This window comes from Amblyomma maculatum, chromosome 7 (assembly GCF_055883805.1).
Source record: "Amblyomma maculatum isolate TAMU_Amacu chromosome 7, ASM5588380v1, whole genome shotgun sequence".
Classification (NCBI taxonomy): domain Eukaryota; kingdom Metazoa; phylum Arthropoda; class Arachnida; order Ixodida; family Ixodidae; genus Amblyomma; species Amblyomma maculatum.
Window position 1 is genome coordinate 126,032,568 of NC_139350.1, and position 17,653 is coordinate 126,050,220.

Here is a 17,653-nt window from a genome sequence, read left to right on the forward strand (position 1 = left end):
TGTTGTGATAAAAAAAAATTGCCGACTATTACGTTACTCTCTAATGCAGAGTTTGAGCACTGCTGATAAGCTGTTTCATCTTTTAGATAGACTGACCCAAAGAATTCGATAAAGACATGTATGTACGTACAACTACCGAGAATTTTTTATTTTTCCCACATATTCCATACCAACCAGTTCCTCTTCAGCGAGTGTCAGATACTGGGCCTTTCCGTTCCTTTAAACTACTTAACTGGCTATAATTACGTTTCGATGGAGGCGAAACGAAGAGGCGTCCGTGTGCTGTGCGATGCCAGTGCACGTTAAAGGTCCCCAGGTGGTCGAAATTACTCCGTAGTCCTCCACTACGGAACCCCATTCACTTTTTTCCGCTTTCACTCCCATCTTCATCCCTTCCTTTACGGCGCGGTTAAGGTGTCCACAGAATAGGTGTGATAGACATTGCGCCTTTCCTTTTCTGTGAACCAATTATTATTATTGGCTTTAAATAATTACCTATTTAAATCATATAAGCCATTTTGTCACTTGCGTACCTTTTCTTGCCGCTCTATCCTATCCTATTGTATTGTTATTTTTCCGATATACCAGCTAGTTTCCCTTTTACAGAGCCGACAAAGTCATGCCCACGCGAAGCCCGCCTTGCCTGCGGAGCAGGTTACCAGGGGCAACGGCTACGTCGCGAAACGCAGGAACGGGTGTCACAGAGCTGTGCTGTAAAATTCCGAGAGCACTGCAGAATCTACACTGCAGAAATGCGAAAGCTTAAGCGTTGCTGGTGTACACGGTGCATCACATTTGCTGTCATTATCATTATCAACTAAATGCACCCCAATTATCATTGCTAATGTCATAATTGCCCTTATCACTAATTGTGGTGTCATTGTCATCGTTACTATGATCCTCACGATAGACAAGGACAGTTATGGTATGCGTTTCACGAAGTTTCTGAGGTTGCATTTGATCTTTTTATGCTCATCGGACTTTTTAGCCTGTGGAAGAGCCGCATGAATGATCGCCACGTAGAGCCACTATCAAAGTTCATCGAGGTTTCTGTTCAGAGGATAGTGTGCTATAGTGCGGGGGTATATGCTGCGCAGGACCAACCTCCAGGAATTTTGATGTGTGGCCAAAGTGGGAGCTTGAGCTGGTGTCACTGTGTATGACAGATTGCAGTACGCGATCTGGTTAAATCTGCGTTAAAGTACTTCTATGCAATAAAGAAAAAAAATCCCGACCATGGCGCAGTTGGTTCGGCTGGGAATCCAAGGGATGGAGGTTCGATTCAAGGTGGAGAGCATTTATTTATTTATTTTACTTATATATTTATGGAGCTGGAGTTACGACGGACAACGCCTACGGCGACGTCGCGAAACGCAGGAACGGGAGACAAACAGCTGCGCTCTAAAAAAAAAAAAAAATGACGCGGATGAGTTTGCTGGCTTTACGAATAAGCCAGCCGCAAACAGCCATCCTTTTGATAGCAGAAATCCTATACAGTGGCCAGACGTGTTTCAGTATGCGAACAGTGTTTTTATCTCCTAAATCAACGATTAAATCACAACTTTCTGTTTGGAAAACAAATAAGGTACTTAAGTCATTGCGACATTACTCTTGAATACTTTAATGGCGCCATCTCTGCGGTGGCGGCGAGAATACGCTCGCACAAACGGAGGCCTCCATTCGTGAGCAGCGGAAATTAAAACCTTATCAAATAATATTTTGTTTTCATGAACAAAACAAAAAAAACTACCAGGGGAATTACATACGTGGCATCCCTTGTACATGTTTAACTAGTGCTTCGGCTAATTTTTCCGCCGGTGAGAGCTGACGCCAACACGATCAGGAATTCCTCTTCTCCAGTGGTGAAACAATATGCTTGCTGATTTGTCTGGTGCACTTCTCAGCTATCGAATTTAATTATCCCATCAAGAGGGGATTTAGCAATAAGCGCATTTTATATTATTTAAAGATACTTTATAGTATGCGAGTAGCACTTCTTTCGAACCTGAATGAAATATAGACAGACCAACTTCACTAGCGAATCGAATATGATTCTTTGGTCTAAAAAGCGAAGTAATTACGAATCAAATATTTCTGTCTGTTGTCGCTGCTTGAGAAAAAATTATAGAAAACGAACACATTGTGAAAAAGCGGAGCGTTAGCAGCGCCACTATACATTATCAAGGTGGAGCTACAGCGCGTTGCACAATTACCGTGAGAAGAAGCCAAATGTTCTTACCGTATGCGGCGGCGGCGAAGCGAAAGAAACCATTGGCCAAACGTCTGCACTCGTGGCGCCATCTTGTGCAACAACCTTCTGTCGCTTCTCAATGTGCTGTGATAGAGTTGTGGGAAGCAGCACAAGATGGCGCCTCTGGTGTTAGCGGTGGGGCAGCGGCTTCTACAACGCCGCCGCCGCATACGATGGAAACATCCGACTTCTTCTGATCGAAACAGGCAAATGCACAACACAAATTTCGTATTAAAACATACTAACGACAAAATTCCATTTCTGTGCGAAATTTTAACTGCGAGGATTCCTTGCTTTAGCTGGGAGAAGCATTCTAAGCCCGCAGGTAATTGTGCAACACGCTGTATATATGAGTCGAAAAGCGTTACACTAATTCTCCTATGGAATACGTACAGGAAGTAAATAAGATAGCTCTCCGACAGTCAAAGGAAATTACTTTTAAAGTGAGAGTCTACTGCCGGAGACGAGTATAAAAGTATTGGCATAGGCTGGTAGATCTTACCACTTGCTGTCATTATCGAGAAAACTCGAGGTTTAATCAGAAGTATACATTTTTAACCGATTTTGTCGCCATACTATATCATTTCGTTGCTACCAAATGGCACTTATTTCGAGCGTATGAAGTGAATATATTACGTTTTATGACTATGCACACCGTCATGTAGACAGATATTTGATTTCATATCAGCTAAAGGCAGCTTGCTTATTCTTCTCTCAGTTATTTTCAGCTACTTTTGTTATTTAATATTGCTTGATTAGCTGTCTAATGGCGTTCAAAGAAGAAAATCACACAGCCAAAAATGCCGCCACCTCTGTAGCGGCGCTGCCTTCAGCAGTGCTGCTGTGGGCAAAAGTAGTTGATAGTATCTCCGATCATGTCACCGAGTTTATGAAGGTTATTTGTTCATTTATTCCTATTTGAGGCTATTTCAGTAACCTTAATTATGTTTTAACAAAATGTGTGCATCTTAGTTAAAAACATGTTCTGCACGCTACTTCGGCGGCGCGTAGTCGTTGTTTTCATACAGCTGCATATAGATACGAACTTCATGTCGTATCCATGAAGTGACTGCAGACACGGTCTACCGCTGAGAAAACGAGACTACCGTACGGAAAAAAATTAGTTCTGTTGTGTTTCTTAGCTCCACAGCCCGAAGTTCGTTAATTTGGGGATGGAGCTTTCGAATGAAAGAAGAAAGAAATTTGTTGAAAACGTCAATAGGCTGTGTCTTTAAAGCGAAGACCTTTCTTGGCTCATGGCCTGCAGAAATTTTCGCAGGAATTATCCGCAGAAAATGTTCGGGCGAACTGATAAGAAGAAAAGAAAGAAATTGGCCGTGGCTGTGGGGGTTCTTACTAGGCCGCCGAGCCTCTTCTGAGGTCTAGTCCGCAAACACCTAGCTCCCGCAATCGATCGCTACATGGCTTAGCTCAGCTAGGCCAGGATATATGTAGCGAAAGCATGTGTGCCTAGCGCGGGGTTGCCTACTCCTCTCCAATTCAATCTAATCGCATTCAATACAGTGTAATCTAATTCAATCCAGCCTAATTCAATCTAATCTGATTCAATATAATCCAAACCAATCCAGTGTAATTAAATCCAGCCCAACCGAGTACAGTTCATTCCAGTGAAATACAGGCCAACCAATCCTGTCTAATTCAATCCAAACCATTCCAATCGAGTCCAATCCTATCCAGTCCAATTCAATCCTGTCCCATGCTAAGTATACGCTTGCACGAAATGCGCCGCTGACTAGCCAATCATCATCAGTACTATCATCCTTACGCTAGATAAGGAGAATAAAGATGTGCTACTCACTATGTGTAGCTATGTTGTTGTTGCATTAAAGACGAGACATCATCTTCTTCTGGTTGCTTCTTGATTTCCAGATGACGCGGTGAGCGCGCGGCGTCCACCACATGCAACGGTTGCTAGGCAACGGCTCCGTGCCTCTTGTCACTCGAAAGTCCTTGTTCGTAGCCAATGTAGCTTTCGCTACAAAAATATGTCTCCAACGGGAATCAAATCACTGTCCTCACGATCCCTAGCCGAGCGCGCAAATTAGTACTCCACGCCGGGCTTTTTCTTCTTCCTTGCATAAGAAAATTTCTGAGGAATAGAAACTGAAAGAGCTCACGCCTAAAATCACCAGGCTGCATAATTTAAGCCCGCTATAGTCTAGCATTTGCCCACCATAATGAATGTCAGAATTCAGGGAGGCACATATAAGCATCAAGATGCGGCAGCCAACTAGGTGGCTATCAGGAGAAACCAGTCGCAATTCTGCTTGTCATAGTAATGATCATAGTAATGATGACATTGATGGTAGTAGCGATGACAATGACAGTGCATTTGGTTGATAATAATGATAGAAGTAACAGTGATGGTGATGATCATGATATTAGGGATGACAATGACGACACAGTCAGCGAAAACAGTCCTCTAAAGTAGCTTTTGCCCTTTCCGCTCTTGAGCAGACTTATGATCAGTCCTGTAATTTTTTGCTACTGGTTACAGCAAAGTAACTACCGCTAGATCTTAGTTCATGAAAAGGAGGAGAGTTTGAGCCATATGGCCTTCGGAATATATAATGAAGGCGGTGTTGGCTGAAACCTGTCGCGGTGTCTAGCTTTGAAGGTCACATATGGCAATTATCAATGCCACCACACCAATGGCACACGTCGCTACCACTGAACCCTCCTCCTTGCACCGACAGATTACGGCCGAATTATCTACGGTGTCGAAATTGCCCCGTTTTTTAAACAACTCCATAAAAACAAACAAACAAACTACGGCGTGTCCTATTTGATATTTGTAAACTTTCGAAAACTGGAGAACGAATTCGATTTGTTTTGGGTAAGCTTGAACATGCGCTTTCTGATTCTTCCGTCGAACCAATTAGGAGGATAATAGTGCGAAAGCAACCACGCCTTTATTCAAAGTCATCTTCTCCAAACACCAACAAAACACACTCAATGTCAAGTTGGCTTTCATCGGTGCTCGGCCTCCTCGCTGGTTGCCATAGCAACCAAGAGAAAACCACGAATCACGTGCTTGTCCGCGGTCATTGGCAGAGGCGAAAGAAGAGGAAGCCGTGCGCTTCGCCGTTAGCTGCCTTGTATTTTTTCTTTTTATTATTATTTTTAGTAATTTACAATTTTATTCCTTTTTTCATTGCTTTCTATTACATCGCCTCAAAATTTCAAATTATTTCAGCAACACTAGCTCCTAATTATTAGGTTATCTATCATACAGTCAAATCGACATTATCAAAAATATTATGTCACCTACAACGAATTCTGGCCAATCCCCCACTGTGGGTATGTGCCATTACAACGAGGGAGAAGAAGAAGAAGAAGCTGCCACACCGAGAATGCCAAACCGAGCGTCGAAGGAAATGGTCGACGTGGGGCGAACCAACGCTATAAGCGGCGGTGTCAACGTGAGTGAATAAAAGTTGAGCCGAAGTCGAAACGTGCCGAGGAGTTGGTCGCGAAGAGTCGTAAGCTTCAAGAAGCTCTGGCCGCCGGAAAGCCGGAACACAGAGAGGCAAGATGCCTGCTAGGAAGAATGCCAGGCTAGGAAGGAGAGGCAAATTACGGCACCACTACGTACGGCGGCGGAATTACGGCAGGTAGTGCAAAGACGTTTGACCAACGATTCGCTATGGCTACAGAGAACTCCAAAAGAACCCATTTGGCTTTTATGTGTAACGTGAATAACAGACAGTTATTTTATAAATATTTGATGCTATGCATTCTGCGTACGCCTCGGCCTTCTCGGTGTATAGGAGGCTAATTTACGCGATGGATGGATGGACTAAACTTTAATGTCCAACAGATAAGGTGATCTACCCACCCCCCGACACGCAGGTCAAGGGGCGGGTGCTGCCGCCTCAGAGGCAGGCCGGGAGGTCTTGGGTCCCAGCAGCCTCTTCAGCCAGTTGGACGAGTAGGAGCTGGAGCTCAGGGTCCGAGCTGCGCAGCAGGGTCTCCCAGGTGTCTCTACAGCCTATATTGTTCGTCCTCCTGGGAGAATACGGGCATTCCCATATTATGTGGTCGAGGGCCCCTCTCGCCCCACAAAGATTGCACTTGTCACTCCTAGCCTCAGGGAACATGTGGTTCGCCATAACCGGGTGCGGATATGTATATGTTTGCAGTCGCCTCCACGCTACTGCTTGTCTGCTGTTTAATTTCGGGTCTGGTGGGGGTACCAGTCTACGATCCAATCTGTAGTGCTGCGTGATCTCCCCATATTTTAGCAAGCGCTCTCCGCTTTCTCGGTCATCAAGTGGCCCTGTAGCGGCTCGGCGGTAGAGATCTCGAGCCAGCTTGTGGGCCGCCTCGTTGCCGGGGACGGCTTCGTGCGCAGGAGTCCAAATTATTTGAATTTTCCTATCCAACTTTTTCTGGCTTAGGACTCTGGCTGCTAAGGGCGAGATCCTGCCCTTGATAAAATTTTGTATGGCAGTTTTGCTGTCACTGATGACAAACTTCGCTTCCGTTCCGACGCAAGCTAACGCGATCGCAGTTTCCTCGGCTATTTCTATGCTCCGCCCGCGCAAAGTGGCAGCTGTCACGGGATTGCCCCGGCCGCTGACGACCGTTGCTACCGTGAAACTGCCACCACCTCCCGCCGCGTCTACATGGGCCACTTCATGTTCCGAAATTTCGCCGAATCTAATTTCTAATGCTTCGGCTCGTTTTTTCCTCCTGTATTTGTTCTATTCCGGTTGCATGTTTTTTGGCAGCGGGGGAATCACCAAATTTTGTCTGTCTTCTATAGCTACCTCCACCTTGACCGTGGGACCCCTATCTGGATTTATTCCAACTTTCGTCAAAATGACTCTTCCTGTCTTCGTGGTGCTAAGTCTCTCAATTTGAGAGGTTCGCACCGCTTCCGCCAGTTGTGCCCATGTGTTGTGTACCCCTAGAGCCATCACGCGAATACAAGTTGCGAGACACTTGCTGCAATTCATTGAGACGTAAATAGATCCCTATGTGCAGCATGGGGGAAATGATTCTTGATCTTTAAGTCCATCTTTGATCTTTGGCATGAGCGCTTTCGCACGAATATAGCAGTTTAATAAGGGTTGAACCACGACTAACCTTCTAATGTTTGACATCTAAAAAATTAATCTGTTTTACTTTTCTTGGTGTTTCCCTTTCTGAGACTGTAAGGTAGATGTAGCTTTTTGTAAAGCAATGTTTTTGTTTAATAATTCGGTGCTGGCTTGAAGAGAAATCTAGTACTACAAAAATGGCCACTTTTACCGAGGTTGCGGAACCGAAAAGGTTAACCACCGGCTTTATGGAGAGTGTGTATTTAAAGTAATGATATCTTGTTTAAGAAATTCTCCAATCAATATCATCATCAGCCGGATTATACCCATTGCGAGGAAAAGGCCTCTCCTATATTTCTCCAATTAACTTTGTCCTGTGCTAGCAGTATTCACCTGACTCCTTCAAACTTCTAACCTCATCCGCCCGCCTAATTTTGTGCAATTCTCTGCATAATGACAGTAAATTAGGATGCAGTTTATGCAAACCACTCGCTATTCATGTTTTTGCTTAGTTTGTTCAATCGCATATACCTCTTAAGTGCTACAGAAGATGCAAAGCTCGTCGTACTGAATATGCAGGGGAGTTGCGCTACCTGATCACCGACAGCGACAGCACCCACATTCTGGTGGAACCAGCCCTGGCTGAAAAGGCTGCGACGGCATCGGCAGATTTACCGCTAAAGGTCAGGCATATAGATTCCTACGCTAGCTGGCGAAATCACCAGTATAGAAGAAGCCCTTGTTTTAGATTTTGTTTATACACGGTGTTTCACCTATGGCGCTTACCATTTTTAAAAAGAAATTATTGATTAAGAAATCGCTTTCTTCGGTATGACATTGTATAGTTAAAAAATGGTGGGGGCTTAAGCATGCATTGAGTATAGTTATACGAATGAATTCTCTCTTAAGCTTTGTTTTTGTATTGTTTAGCAAGGTTTTTAGAGTTTTGTAACTCACAGTCTTAATATTCGTTTTCGTATTCTTGAAATGCCCTTTGCGTAGCAGCTGCAGCGTAATTAATTTCGAGGCTGCGAACGAGCGCGCATCACGCAGCGGCGCCAGTGTCTGGTGCTGTCTGTCCGCTCGCCGCTCCCAGTTTGGAGTTACGAAACTATCAGGTGACACTCGCGCCACTTTGTTCGGGAGGTACGCTTGCTTGTGCGCAGCTAGCTCCCTTTCCGGCCACTGGTTTTCGGCATCGCGCGCATGCGGCCCCAGAATATTTTGCGCTGCAGCACCCACAAAACTGGAATTTTCAAAAATATAAGAACTGATATGGATACTATTTAGGTGAGCTGCAAACCTCCTAGTATGTCGCGTTTAATGGTAACAGTTTAAAGTAATTTACTCAATTTAATGAACAAGCTTGCCGCGTTTTATGTTCTCTACATATTACGATGCCTACCACTGATGAAAATGGGATCCCAGAAGAAAGCGTTCTTTATCTCAAAAAACTTGATTAGAAATCGATAACAGCCTGAGGTCAAGGATGCATGGCTGGGTAGGTTGGTAACAGTTCACTGCGAATGGTGCAGCGTGAAAACAGAAGGAAGAGGAAGACTCCATAGACGAGATGGCTCACCCTTCATACAAGTGTGCGTGCTGCCGCTGAGGCGTTCTATATGCGTTCACCGCATAAAATTGAGTTTCTCGAACGAATTGGCCTAAAACATCCGTTCCTTCCGCTCAGCCTCACTAAATGACCAATGGACTGCATTGGAGTCAGCTACAGTTTCGTTAAATATTCAGACGCAAACGTTGCTCGATCTTCAAGCTCGTCATCTTTCAGGCATACGACTAAAAGGAACGACAGGTCACAATCTAATAATGACAGCGAGAGCTGGTATCTGTGAAGCTGGTATTCGCCACGAAAGTTCAGACACGTAAGACCGTCAACCCAAGCGTTCATAGTCAGTTATTCCTGCTTTGTTTACCATTTAAATATCTTCGATAATTAAAAGACAAAGCCTGCACAGACTTAGAGTGACAGACAGATTTCAGAATGCTGTTTTGGATCTTTGTTCCCTGTACAGTAATTATGCGGCTAAGGAAATCTTCGGAACGGGAAAACTAAAAGTGGCTACATCTACAAGCAGCTGTTTGGCGTAATTATTATTTTTTTTTCAACTTTTATTTCTTACAAGGATAATTGCCAATGCTTGTGCAGGGATTACTTTTAAGATTCCTGTGCATCACTACAACGTAGTTAAGGAGATCTTTTTCAGGACTGCTGAGCTTTTTGACCGTATTGGTATCTTGAAATTTACGAATTGTCAATATTTGTTACTTCAAGACTCATATTGGGGCCTATCGCAATTTTATACGCGCTGACTACAGTCCTTGCGGCTGCGAACCTATGGGCACACACTAAGTATAGCGTTGCTTTGAACCTGCTTAATTGTGACACTTCTTTTTCGTTGACACCAGGGCCGCTTCGTCGTGGGCTCCTTAGCTGCGGAGGGTTTCGTGCCGACGGGACCTCTTGCAGACATTGACGAAGCCACCTTCCGGGAGGTTTCCGTGGAAGACCCCCGAGAATGCGTACTGGCTGTTCTGTACACGTCAGGAACCACGGGTATGCCAAAGGGTGCTGAGCATACGCACAACGGTTTCTTGGCCAACGTTGGAATGTCGAGGTATGGCGCAGGCGTGAGTTTTTGAACCATAATTAGTATAACCTGATTACAAGTTGTTTCCTCTGTTTCGAAACGTCCTTCAGCCAACAGCGTGGTGACAGTTTATTAGAGTGGATATATCTTGAAGAGATGCCACAAAGCAAACGATAATTAACATGACGGTATTCGCTACAGCAGCCTGTGTGATCCGCCATGTAGCACCGCTGGCGGCAGAAGCGGTGTGCTCGCGGCGTATATCGTGCGGCTAGCTTCATTAGTGTTCACGAGTGGTCGGATTCGGTGGAATGGCTTCACTGGTCGACAACGCGTTAGCCTAGCGTTTTACAAACTGGACCGACAGGGCTGCTTTCCTAGGCAACGGCAGCAGGTCATCACTAACGGATTCGAATTTGGAGTTATGCTTGGCTGAAAAATGATTGGCGATGATGAAACGCGCACCTTCCACCGCCACCCACGAGGTCAGAGAGCCACTACATGCTTACAGGCTTGCACATAAAGTAATGCGTTTTTTGGAAAGGACAGGCTCAGACTGTCGGATTCCTAGGCGGAGACCTTTACCGCGACGCGGAGGAAGGGATAATAGAGGGACTAAAAGTAGGCGGAGCGAAAAAGGCACAGTAAGGGAGGGTTCCAAGTTATTTTGACCAAGTGCACTCAAACTTCACAGAGCCCATGGGTGATCTTCTGGATTTCATTGCCATGGAAACGCTGCCGCTCCTCATCGGTTTAGCTGCTGCTTGACGCTGCGTGAATAACGGTCCATCAGCTTACACACGGTCTTCAAGAAAATGGAGAAAACGATCCTTTGCGAAAGGTTGCCCGACCAGTCTGGTGTTCAATGAGAACAAGACCTCCGTGACAAGCGGTGTCACTGTACGTTTAGTGGCTTTTATGAACATTTACCGACTGATCGATTGAAATAACTATTGTCTAAGAGAAGGATGGAGTTCCACATCTGCCTAAACAACGGGGCAAGGTCCTCGCTGGCGTTCCGAAATTCTCCTCGCACCCCCGACGATCAGGGTAAGAAGTAGTGTGGTTAGAAAAGAAATAAAAAACAGTAAAAAGGCAGGGATGGGGGCAGGGGTGGTGGCGGCGCGCGCCTAGTGAAAGGAGAGACTTACTGCGGTTAACACGTCGCCCCCCGTCCCCCCCCCCCCCTTCTCTCCTTTCACGATGTCGAACCAGAGGCCTGTCGTGAAGAGGGGCGATAACTGATCCTGCAGCTCGGTGGGGAGAGCGGGGGGGGGGGGGAGGGGGGGGGGGGGGAGGCCCCCTTCTTCTCTCCTTTCACTAGACGCGCGCCGCCACCTCCACCGCCCCATCTCTGCCCTTTTCGTATTTTTTCGTATTTCGGAACGCCAGCGAGGACCTTGCCCCGTTGTTTAGGCAGATGTGGAACTCCATCCTTCTCTTGGACAATAGTTGCCCAACGGCTCGGAGCGCTTAGGTCGGGGCGGCGTCTTCAGCCCGCTGGATGGCAGCAAGCTGCTAGCTAGGTCCGAGCTGAGTATCAATCTGCTAGGAGGATTTTGTTCTTATTTTAGCATGTGTTTGCTTTATCTCTGGGATATGTCCAGACATTGTAAGCCATGTATGCTGTGCTTTTGTAAATTTTGCGTTTTCTTTTGTATTGTCCTGGTTATCACCTGCTCACGAGCAATTCGTTGGGGCATGTTCTTGTTTGTCAGAGTCTCTAAATATTCTCTTGATGTTTGTTTAAGGATCTTCCGGGCGGAAGGTATACCGCTATACTTAGCATGCAGTGTTGGGTGATGTCTTTTTATCTAAGTAGTCGGTTTCGGTCGCTATCACGTAAGCGGCTCGAGTCCACCCGGCGAGATGGACTGCGAGCCAGCTCGTGAACCCCTTCATTTCCGTGTAGCCGACAGTAGGTAGGTGCCAATATAATTTGAAGCTCTCTTTTCATATAGCATATATTTATTATACCTCTTGGTTCGTATGTGATACTCCCTTTGATATAATTGTTAATTGGGGACATGTAGACTAGTCACTAATAATTATCCTTGCCTCGTTTCACATCGCTAAATGGGTAGAACACAAATGGGCAGAGGCATATTAGACATTTAACTACTCTTGTGCTCTAAGAGGTTTGCTCACTTCAAGTGGACGTTTTTGAGCAGTAGCCCTACGGTGATAGCTTTACGATTAAAGGGAAACTGAAGAGGTCTGAGAATTGGACGAGCTCAGAGCGGTTCAGTGCGCTAAAGTTGTGGGCAAAGCACTCGAAGTGTTCTCACGTAATCGCCGAACAAAGCACTAATGTAGTTAATTGACGCCCTGCGCCATGCACAGCGTATGTTGCGGGCCGCGTCATATACGGCGGAGACGCATTTTCATCTCATGAACATTTTCTCGGGGAAAGAAAGCCAACCCCACAGAGGATGAAGCCTGCGTAGCATTGTTCGGCGACATCGACGCCACACGAAAGGGTGTGAACGAAGGCAGCGGAGATTTCAAATTTAACCGTCCGTGACGTCATAATTAAGCTTCGCAATTGTCTGATGCTTGTGGAGAAGTCAAACATTGTTATGGCTTCGATTCGCGATTGTCGCCATTTTGAAAATAAGCGCCAGAAATGTTTTTGCGCTTTATCTACAAGCTTCGTAGAAATGAATACTGAAATTTGAATGCATTTTCAGAAAACAGGTTCAGCTCCCCATAAATCTTTCCGGCAACTTAATTCTCCTGGCCTCACCGTAACGGTTCTGAAATGGACGACTGTTCTGAGACTAAAATTGAGCAAAATTCTTTAACTTACATGATCTTCCTAAAAAAATCAGGATGCTCGTAGAAATCCTTGGGTGCTGACTTCTGCCTTTTACTCTTAGCGTTTTGACACACTCTGAGAGGCGTGTTTTGAACGAACCGCCACCTTTGTGCGTTGTTGATTTGCTGTATACTGCTCGTGTCAAATGACGCTTGTTTCTATTTCCTCACATGACTACTATAAGAAGAAGAAATGAACAGGATAAGAATTATTGCCTACAGTTTTTCGGCCATGTTCGCGTTCTCTGCAATTATGACATATTTTTCTGTGCAGCCCACCATGTAATCGCCTTCTCCTAGGTGTGACCGTATTCCATATAAAACAATCGCATTCCTCATCTCACTTCGTGATGGGGGTCTTCTTTCCTCATTTTGATTCTAGGTGGTCCTTCCCCTGGGACGAATCGGACGTGCTGCTTTTGCCGACTCCTATCACGCACGGTAGTGGCCTGCTGTTCATCACCATCAGCCTGCTTCTGGGCACAACCTGCGTCATAGTTACACCTAGTCACAAGCTGTCAGACGTTGTCAAAGTGGTGGACAAACACAAGGTGCACAGGCGCATTTTTCTTCATGAAGGTCGGGTTAAGAGTAGTTTTCATGCATGGGAAATATTATTCCTTGTTCGCGAGTTTGACCAAAACATTTGGACATAATTTTCTTTTTTTTTGCTTAAAATTTTGTTTGACACAATTCACTGCTGTATTAGCTTGAAGCTCTTTGCGAATATTTTATAAGGTGGGTGAGGGCTGAAGTATTTCTAAGCTCGCTGCACGCTTTGTTGATTTGCCATGTTTACAGCATGGTATTGGAGACCCGCTATTCATAGAATATGTTAAGTGGGGTATTTTAAACGCTCTGTTTAAGAGTAAGTCTACTATAGTAGCAGTGTTCCTAAGCCCTGGTCCTGCTGACTGCATAGATAATATTTTGCTTATTTTATGTTGCCGTTTTCTGCAGACACAATTTCAAAATACTCTCGCAATGGGTCACACAGTGCAGCAAGTAATTTTTACAGTATGTTCAAGAATAAGCGATCACGAATTCTAATGGAGAAATGAAGCCCACATTCCAACAAAAAAAAAAAAAAACACTAGTAGAGTTAAGTCGATAGCACTAAGCGAAAGCTGGATGGCGTCAGGTTTGAAGTGGCAGGCTTGTTTTTTTCATCTCTATGTTAACGTGCATACTCTGCTTTTCTCTTGCGGTCTTTGGTTCGATGACGTTGTCGGCATGTGAGGTGGTCTGGCTTATGCAAGCTACAGGGACAGTACGAACAAAAGCATATTAAGCATTAAATTCTTTTAGCGCTCGCCTTCGGCGCTCCGCTGGGCACAAGCGACGCGAACCAAAGGCGAACCCGAACGCTAAGCGAACTTGAGTGGCTCATTCCCTTGAACCTATACGCGGCGCCACGGCTGGAGCAGCGCAAGCGGTATTTAGTGCCTCGACTTCACGCTGGTTACGTGGAGCAGAACTGGCGGTAAACTATGTCTTTTCTTGGTGAGCACCTCAAACACGCCGTATAGGCGAAGGCGAACCTAAAGAAACTTTTGCAAAAATGAAAAGACACGAAACTTTCTCACATCTCGGTGGACAATACAACCGCACTTTCTGCTTTTTGTATTTTCTACGCATGATGTGGCATTGATTCGGCCGATATTTGCCTCCAACAAAGGTAATAAAGCTTTCTATTTTAGAGATATGGAAGAACACAGGAATTTGAAAAGTAGGCATGGACGACAGAATTTCAGCCTTGCAGTTCTTTTAGTAAACTAGTGCACTTTTTTACACTGACGCTGCCACATTCATCAATGCAATCCAGTATCTGGAATCACCACGGGTGTCTCCTCTAGCAACTGTCTTGGCCTCTAACACGTTAGCTGAATCCGGCTGAAGCACGGAAAGACTGTGTGGGAAACTGGAACAACGGCCTAGGTCTCCCTTTGTTTTTACAAAATTAGATGTGGGGATGGCGGCCATTGATCTTCGGCGGCTGAGCCGACCTTTCACCTCGACACCAAGAGGCGCCTTCGTGGTGCGCTATTGAAGCCAACGTCTCGGAATAGCGTAGGCGGCGAAGAAGATACCGTATTCCTTAAAATCTGGGAGTGACACATAACTTGCTGACGCTTAGAGTAGCTTAAAGAGAGGTCATCTGCCTTTCCAGCTTGTCTTTCGCTATAACCTGCTTATCATGACATTGACTAAGACAGCGACTTGGTTTGGTCAGTACATTTCTGTGCATTTTTTATTCACGAATATACTTGTTTTCGATGGCATTGCCTCTATGTACGTAGAAAACATTTAGCATCAGTTTATATGTCTTCAAGGCATGCCAATAATTGAAAGACCCCAACAAAATATATCTAGGTCTCCTTTCTGAGACGCTTCAACCGATGAGCCTTCGTGGCTTATGTGTAGCGTATTGGTCTCGCAAACCAAGGGCCTGGGTTCGAAACCCAGGATGTTTTCTAGGTATTGCCAATTATATTTGATAGTCTTGTTAGTCAATAATAAAGAAACCTCTTCATCAGTGCTGTTCTATTTGATCCCTTATTTGAATTATTCAGAATATTTTATGGGTCCTTGCATTATTTGGTCACAAACGAGGCATATATGCTTGCGCGACGGCGCCATCTCCGCGGGTTTTCTGCTGCGCTGGTTTTCTGCTCCGTACGCTGCAACGTAAAAACTTCAACGGAAAATAGTAATAGCATTGATAATGTTTCTCAGACTTGTTTTCACGCTCTCTAAGCTGCCTTAATTCCCTAACGAACATTTATATTCATAAAATTTGTGCCAAAAGGGCCTTTTAGTGTCCATAATATGCTCAGTCAGCTCACTTAAAATTGGTATTGGAGGGGCCCTGGTCGTTGCAAACCGGACGCAGGGTACCACAAAATTCCCGAAGAGCTCGGCTCGTCAGGAGCCAGAAATAACAGCCGGCTTGTGGCGAGCCAAGTCGTCCCAGTCCTCAAGGCGACTAAAGCAGGAAGATAAATCCCCCATCCCGCTAAACCCATCGCAGGTGACGGCGGCGGTCCTGATGCCCTGGCACCTGCGGACCCTGGTGGACGAAATGCGATGCACGGGCCTGCGGCTGCCGGGGATCAGACGAGTGTGCACTGGTGGTTCGCCGCTCTCTCAGAGGCAGTATGAAGAGGTTCGTGCGGTTTTCGGCGAAGAGCTCCAATGCCTGGCGAACGTGTACGGTATGACTGAGGCAGTGGCGCTGCTCTGCTCGCCGCCGCGTGAGCACGTCATCGGGGCAGACATAGGCGTTCCCGCTCCTGCGACGCAGTTCAAGGTACATGACTGTGGCCGCTTCTTTTGTTCCCCAACTGTTGTCGCACTGTCTGACCTGCTGAGGATCTTGACGATGCCGCGAAGTCCTGCCACAATACCGCGTCAAATTATTTCCGAGCTTAGTAGTAAAGGTACAGACAAAGTATAAGCAGTGAATATTGGCGCATACGTGTGCAGAGCCTGCAAGATCACTAAAAGATTGTAGACGGAGGTGCGGAAGTCATGCGTCGTTCATATGCGTCGAGTGTTGACATCGCGATAAAGTTTACTTTCTGACTAGTGGAGGCTGAGTGAGAGCTATATTTGTGAACTTTAAGGTCTGGGTGTTCTCGACTCGCAAACGTGGGATTTTACTGCGCAAATAGTTAACGGCGAGACACTTAATGCACACCGAAGTGCTTGCGCCTGGCGAAGCGGTATTCCTTACGTTTTCTCGAACTGTCAATGGGACAACAACGTAGTATAATAGCTTTCATAGACAACAGTCACCCTGTATATCACAGATGTTTCTTAGCCGAGCAGTTTCTCGTGCTCTAGGGAAGCACAACAGTAAACTAGGCAAAAATGATACACCAATAGTGTTCTGGATCTGTTACATCACTTTTTTTCTTGTTATTGATTCCAGCTTCCGTAAACGTCTATACCATCATCCTATACCACTATGCCACTAACCTACCCCAATAAACTACAACATACCTGAAATAGCTGAAATAGCTCGAAGAAAAAAAACGCCCAAGGGGCCTTTTTGGCACCAATATTTTTTCTGCGGCATTGTTTGGCTTCACCACGATTGATAATTATCGTCTCTGTCACTTTGGTTATTGAAACTGCGGGATTTTCTGCCAAGGATCGGTTACTGTCCAGAAAATCGATTGCATCGCCCAGTGAAGAAACGTCGTACAGTGTACCAGAACCGTTAGGAGTGCTAAATTATGCGTGATCTCCAAAGCCTCTGCTAGAGATGGCAGAAAAATTGGAAGGAAATTCGCGACGCTTGGCGGTCTTTACTGAAAGGAGGAGTCTAAAGCTTCACATCCGCGGGCAAAGGCGCGATGCATGCGAAAAGTTGTCTATACCTCTGCCTCCGGCAGGACCTGGCTCCGGAATTAGCTAGCCCAGTTCTACTGTATTGCGTGCAGGTGCACAGAGGCGGCAATGAACTTGCAAGAAGGTATGCAGACTCGGCATTGTGTCGTTATGCATTGCGTACAAAACCCATGCGGCGTTACAAGCGTTTCGCAACTCTGCAGATTGTGGACAGGACGACAGGCAGGAGGCTTGGTCCCAACCAGACGGGTGAGATCCGCTTCCGTGCGCCGACGGTGATGAAAAGCTACTACAAGCGGCCAAAGGAGACGGCCGACTTCTTCGACGAAGAAGGCTGGTGCAAGTCCGGTACGTGCTAGCTCTTAATCAATAAGAACACGCTGGGAACGTATAAGTGCCCTTAAGGAAACCATATAGCAAGTTTTGTCATAAATGCTACTGGGTCGACATTGCAAATTTGTTATCTCGTCTGCTACAGATAATGTAGCAGAGTGACCGGCTTTTCTGTAAGGCGTGAAATAAGGCCAACCCCCCGATTTCTTTGTTTTTTGCTA

General features: G+C 45.7%; 1 protein-coding gene across 1 annotated transcript in view; it reads left to right on the top strand.

Annotated features, from left to right (window-relative positions):
• Positions 1 to 17,653, top strand: part of LOC146184679 (uncharacterized) — a 34,911-nt gene that overhangs the window by 11,517 nt on the left and 5,741 nt on the right. Inside the window, exons 3-7 of the mRNA XM_084609453.1 lie at positions 7,897 to 8,000; positions 9,745 to 9,953; positions 13,126 to 13,294; positions 15,775 to 16,053; positions 17,303 to 17,447. Of these exons, the coding sequence (XP_084465579.1) occupies positions 7,897 to 8,000; positions 9,745 to 9,953; positions 13,126 to 13,294; positions 15,775 to 16,053; positions 17,303 to 17,447 (906 nt within the window). The remainder of the gene's footprint in view (positions 1 to 7,896; positions 8,001 to 9,744; positions 9,954 to 13,125; positions 13,295 to 15,774; positions 16,054 to 17,302; positions 17,448 to 17,653) is intronic.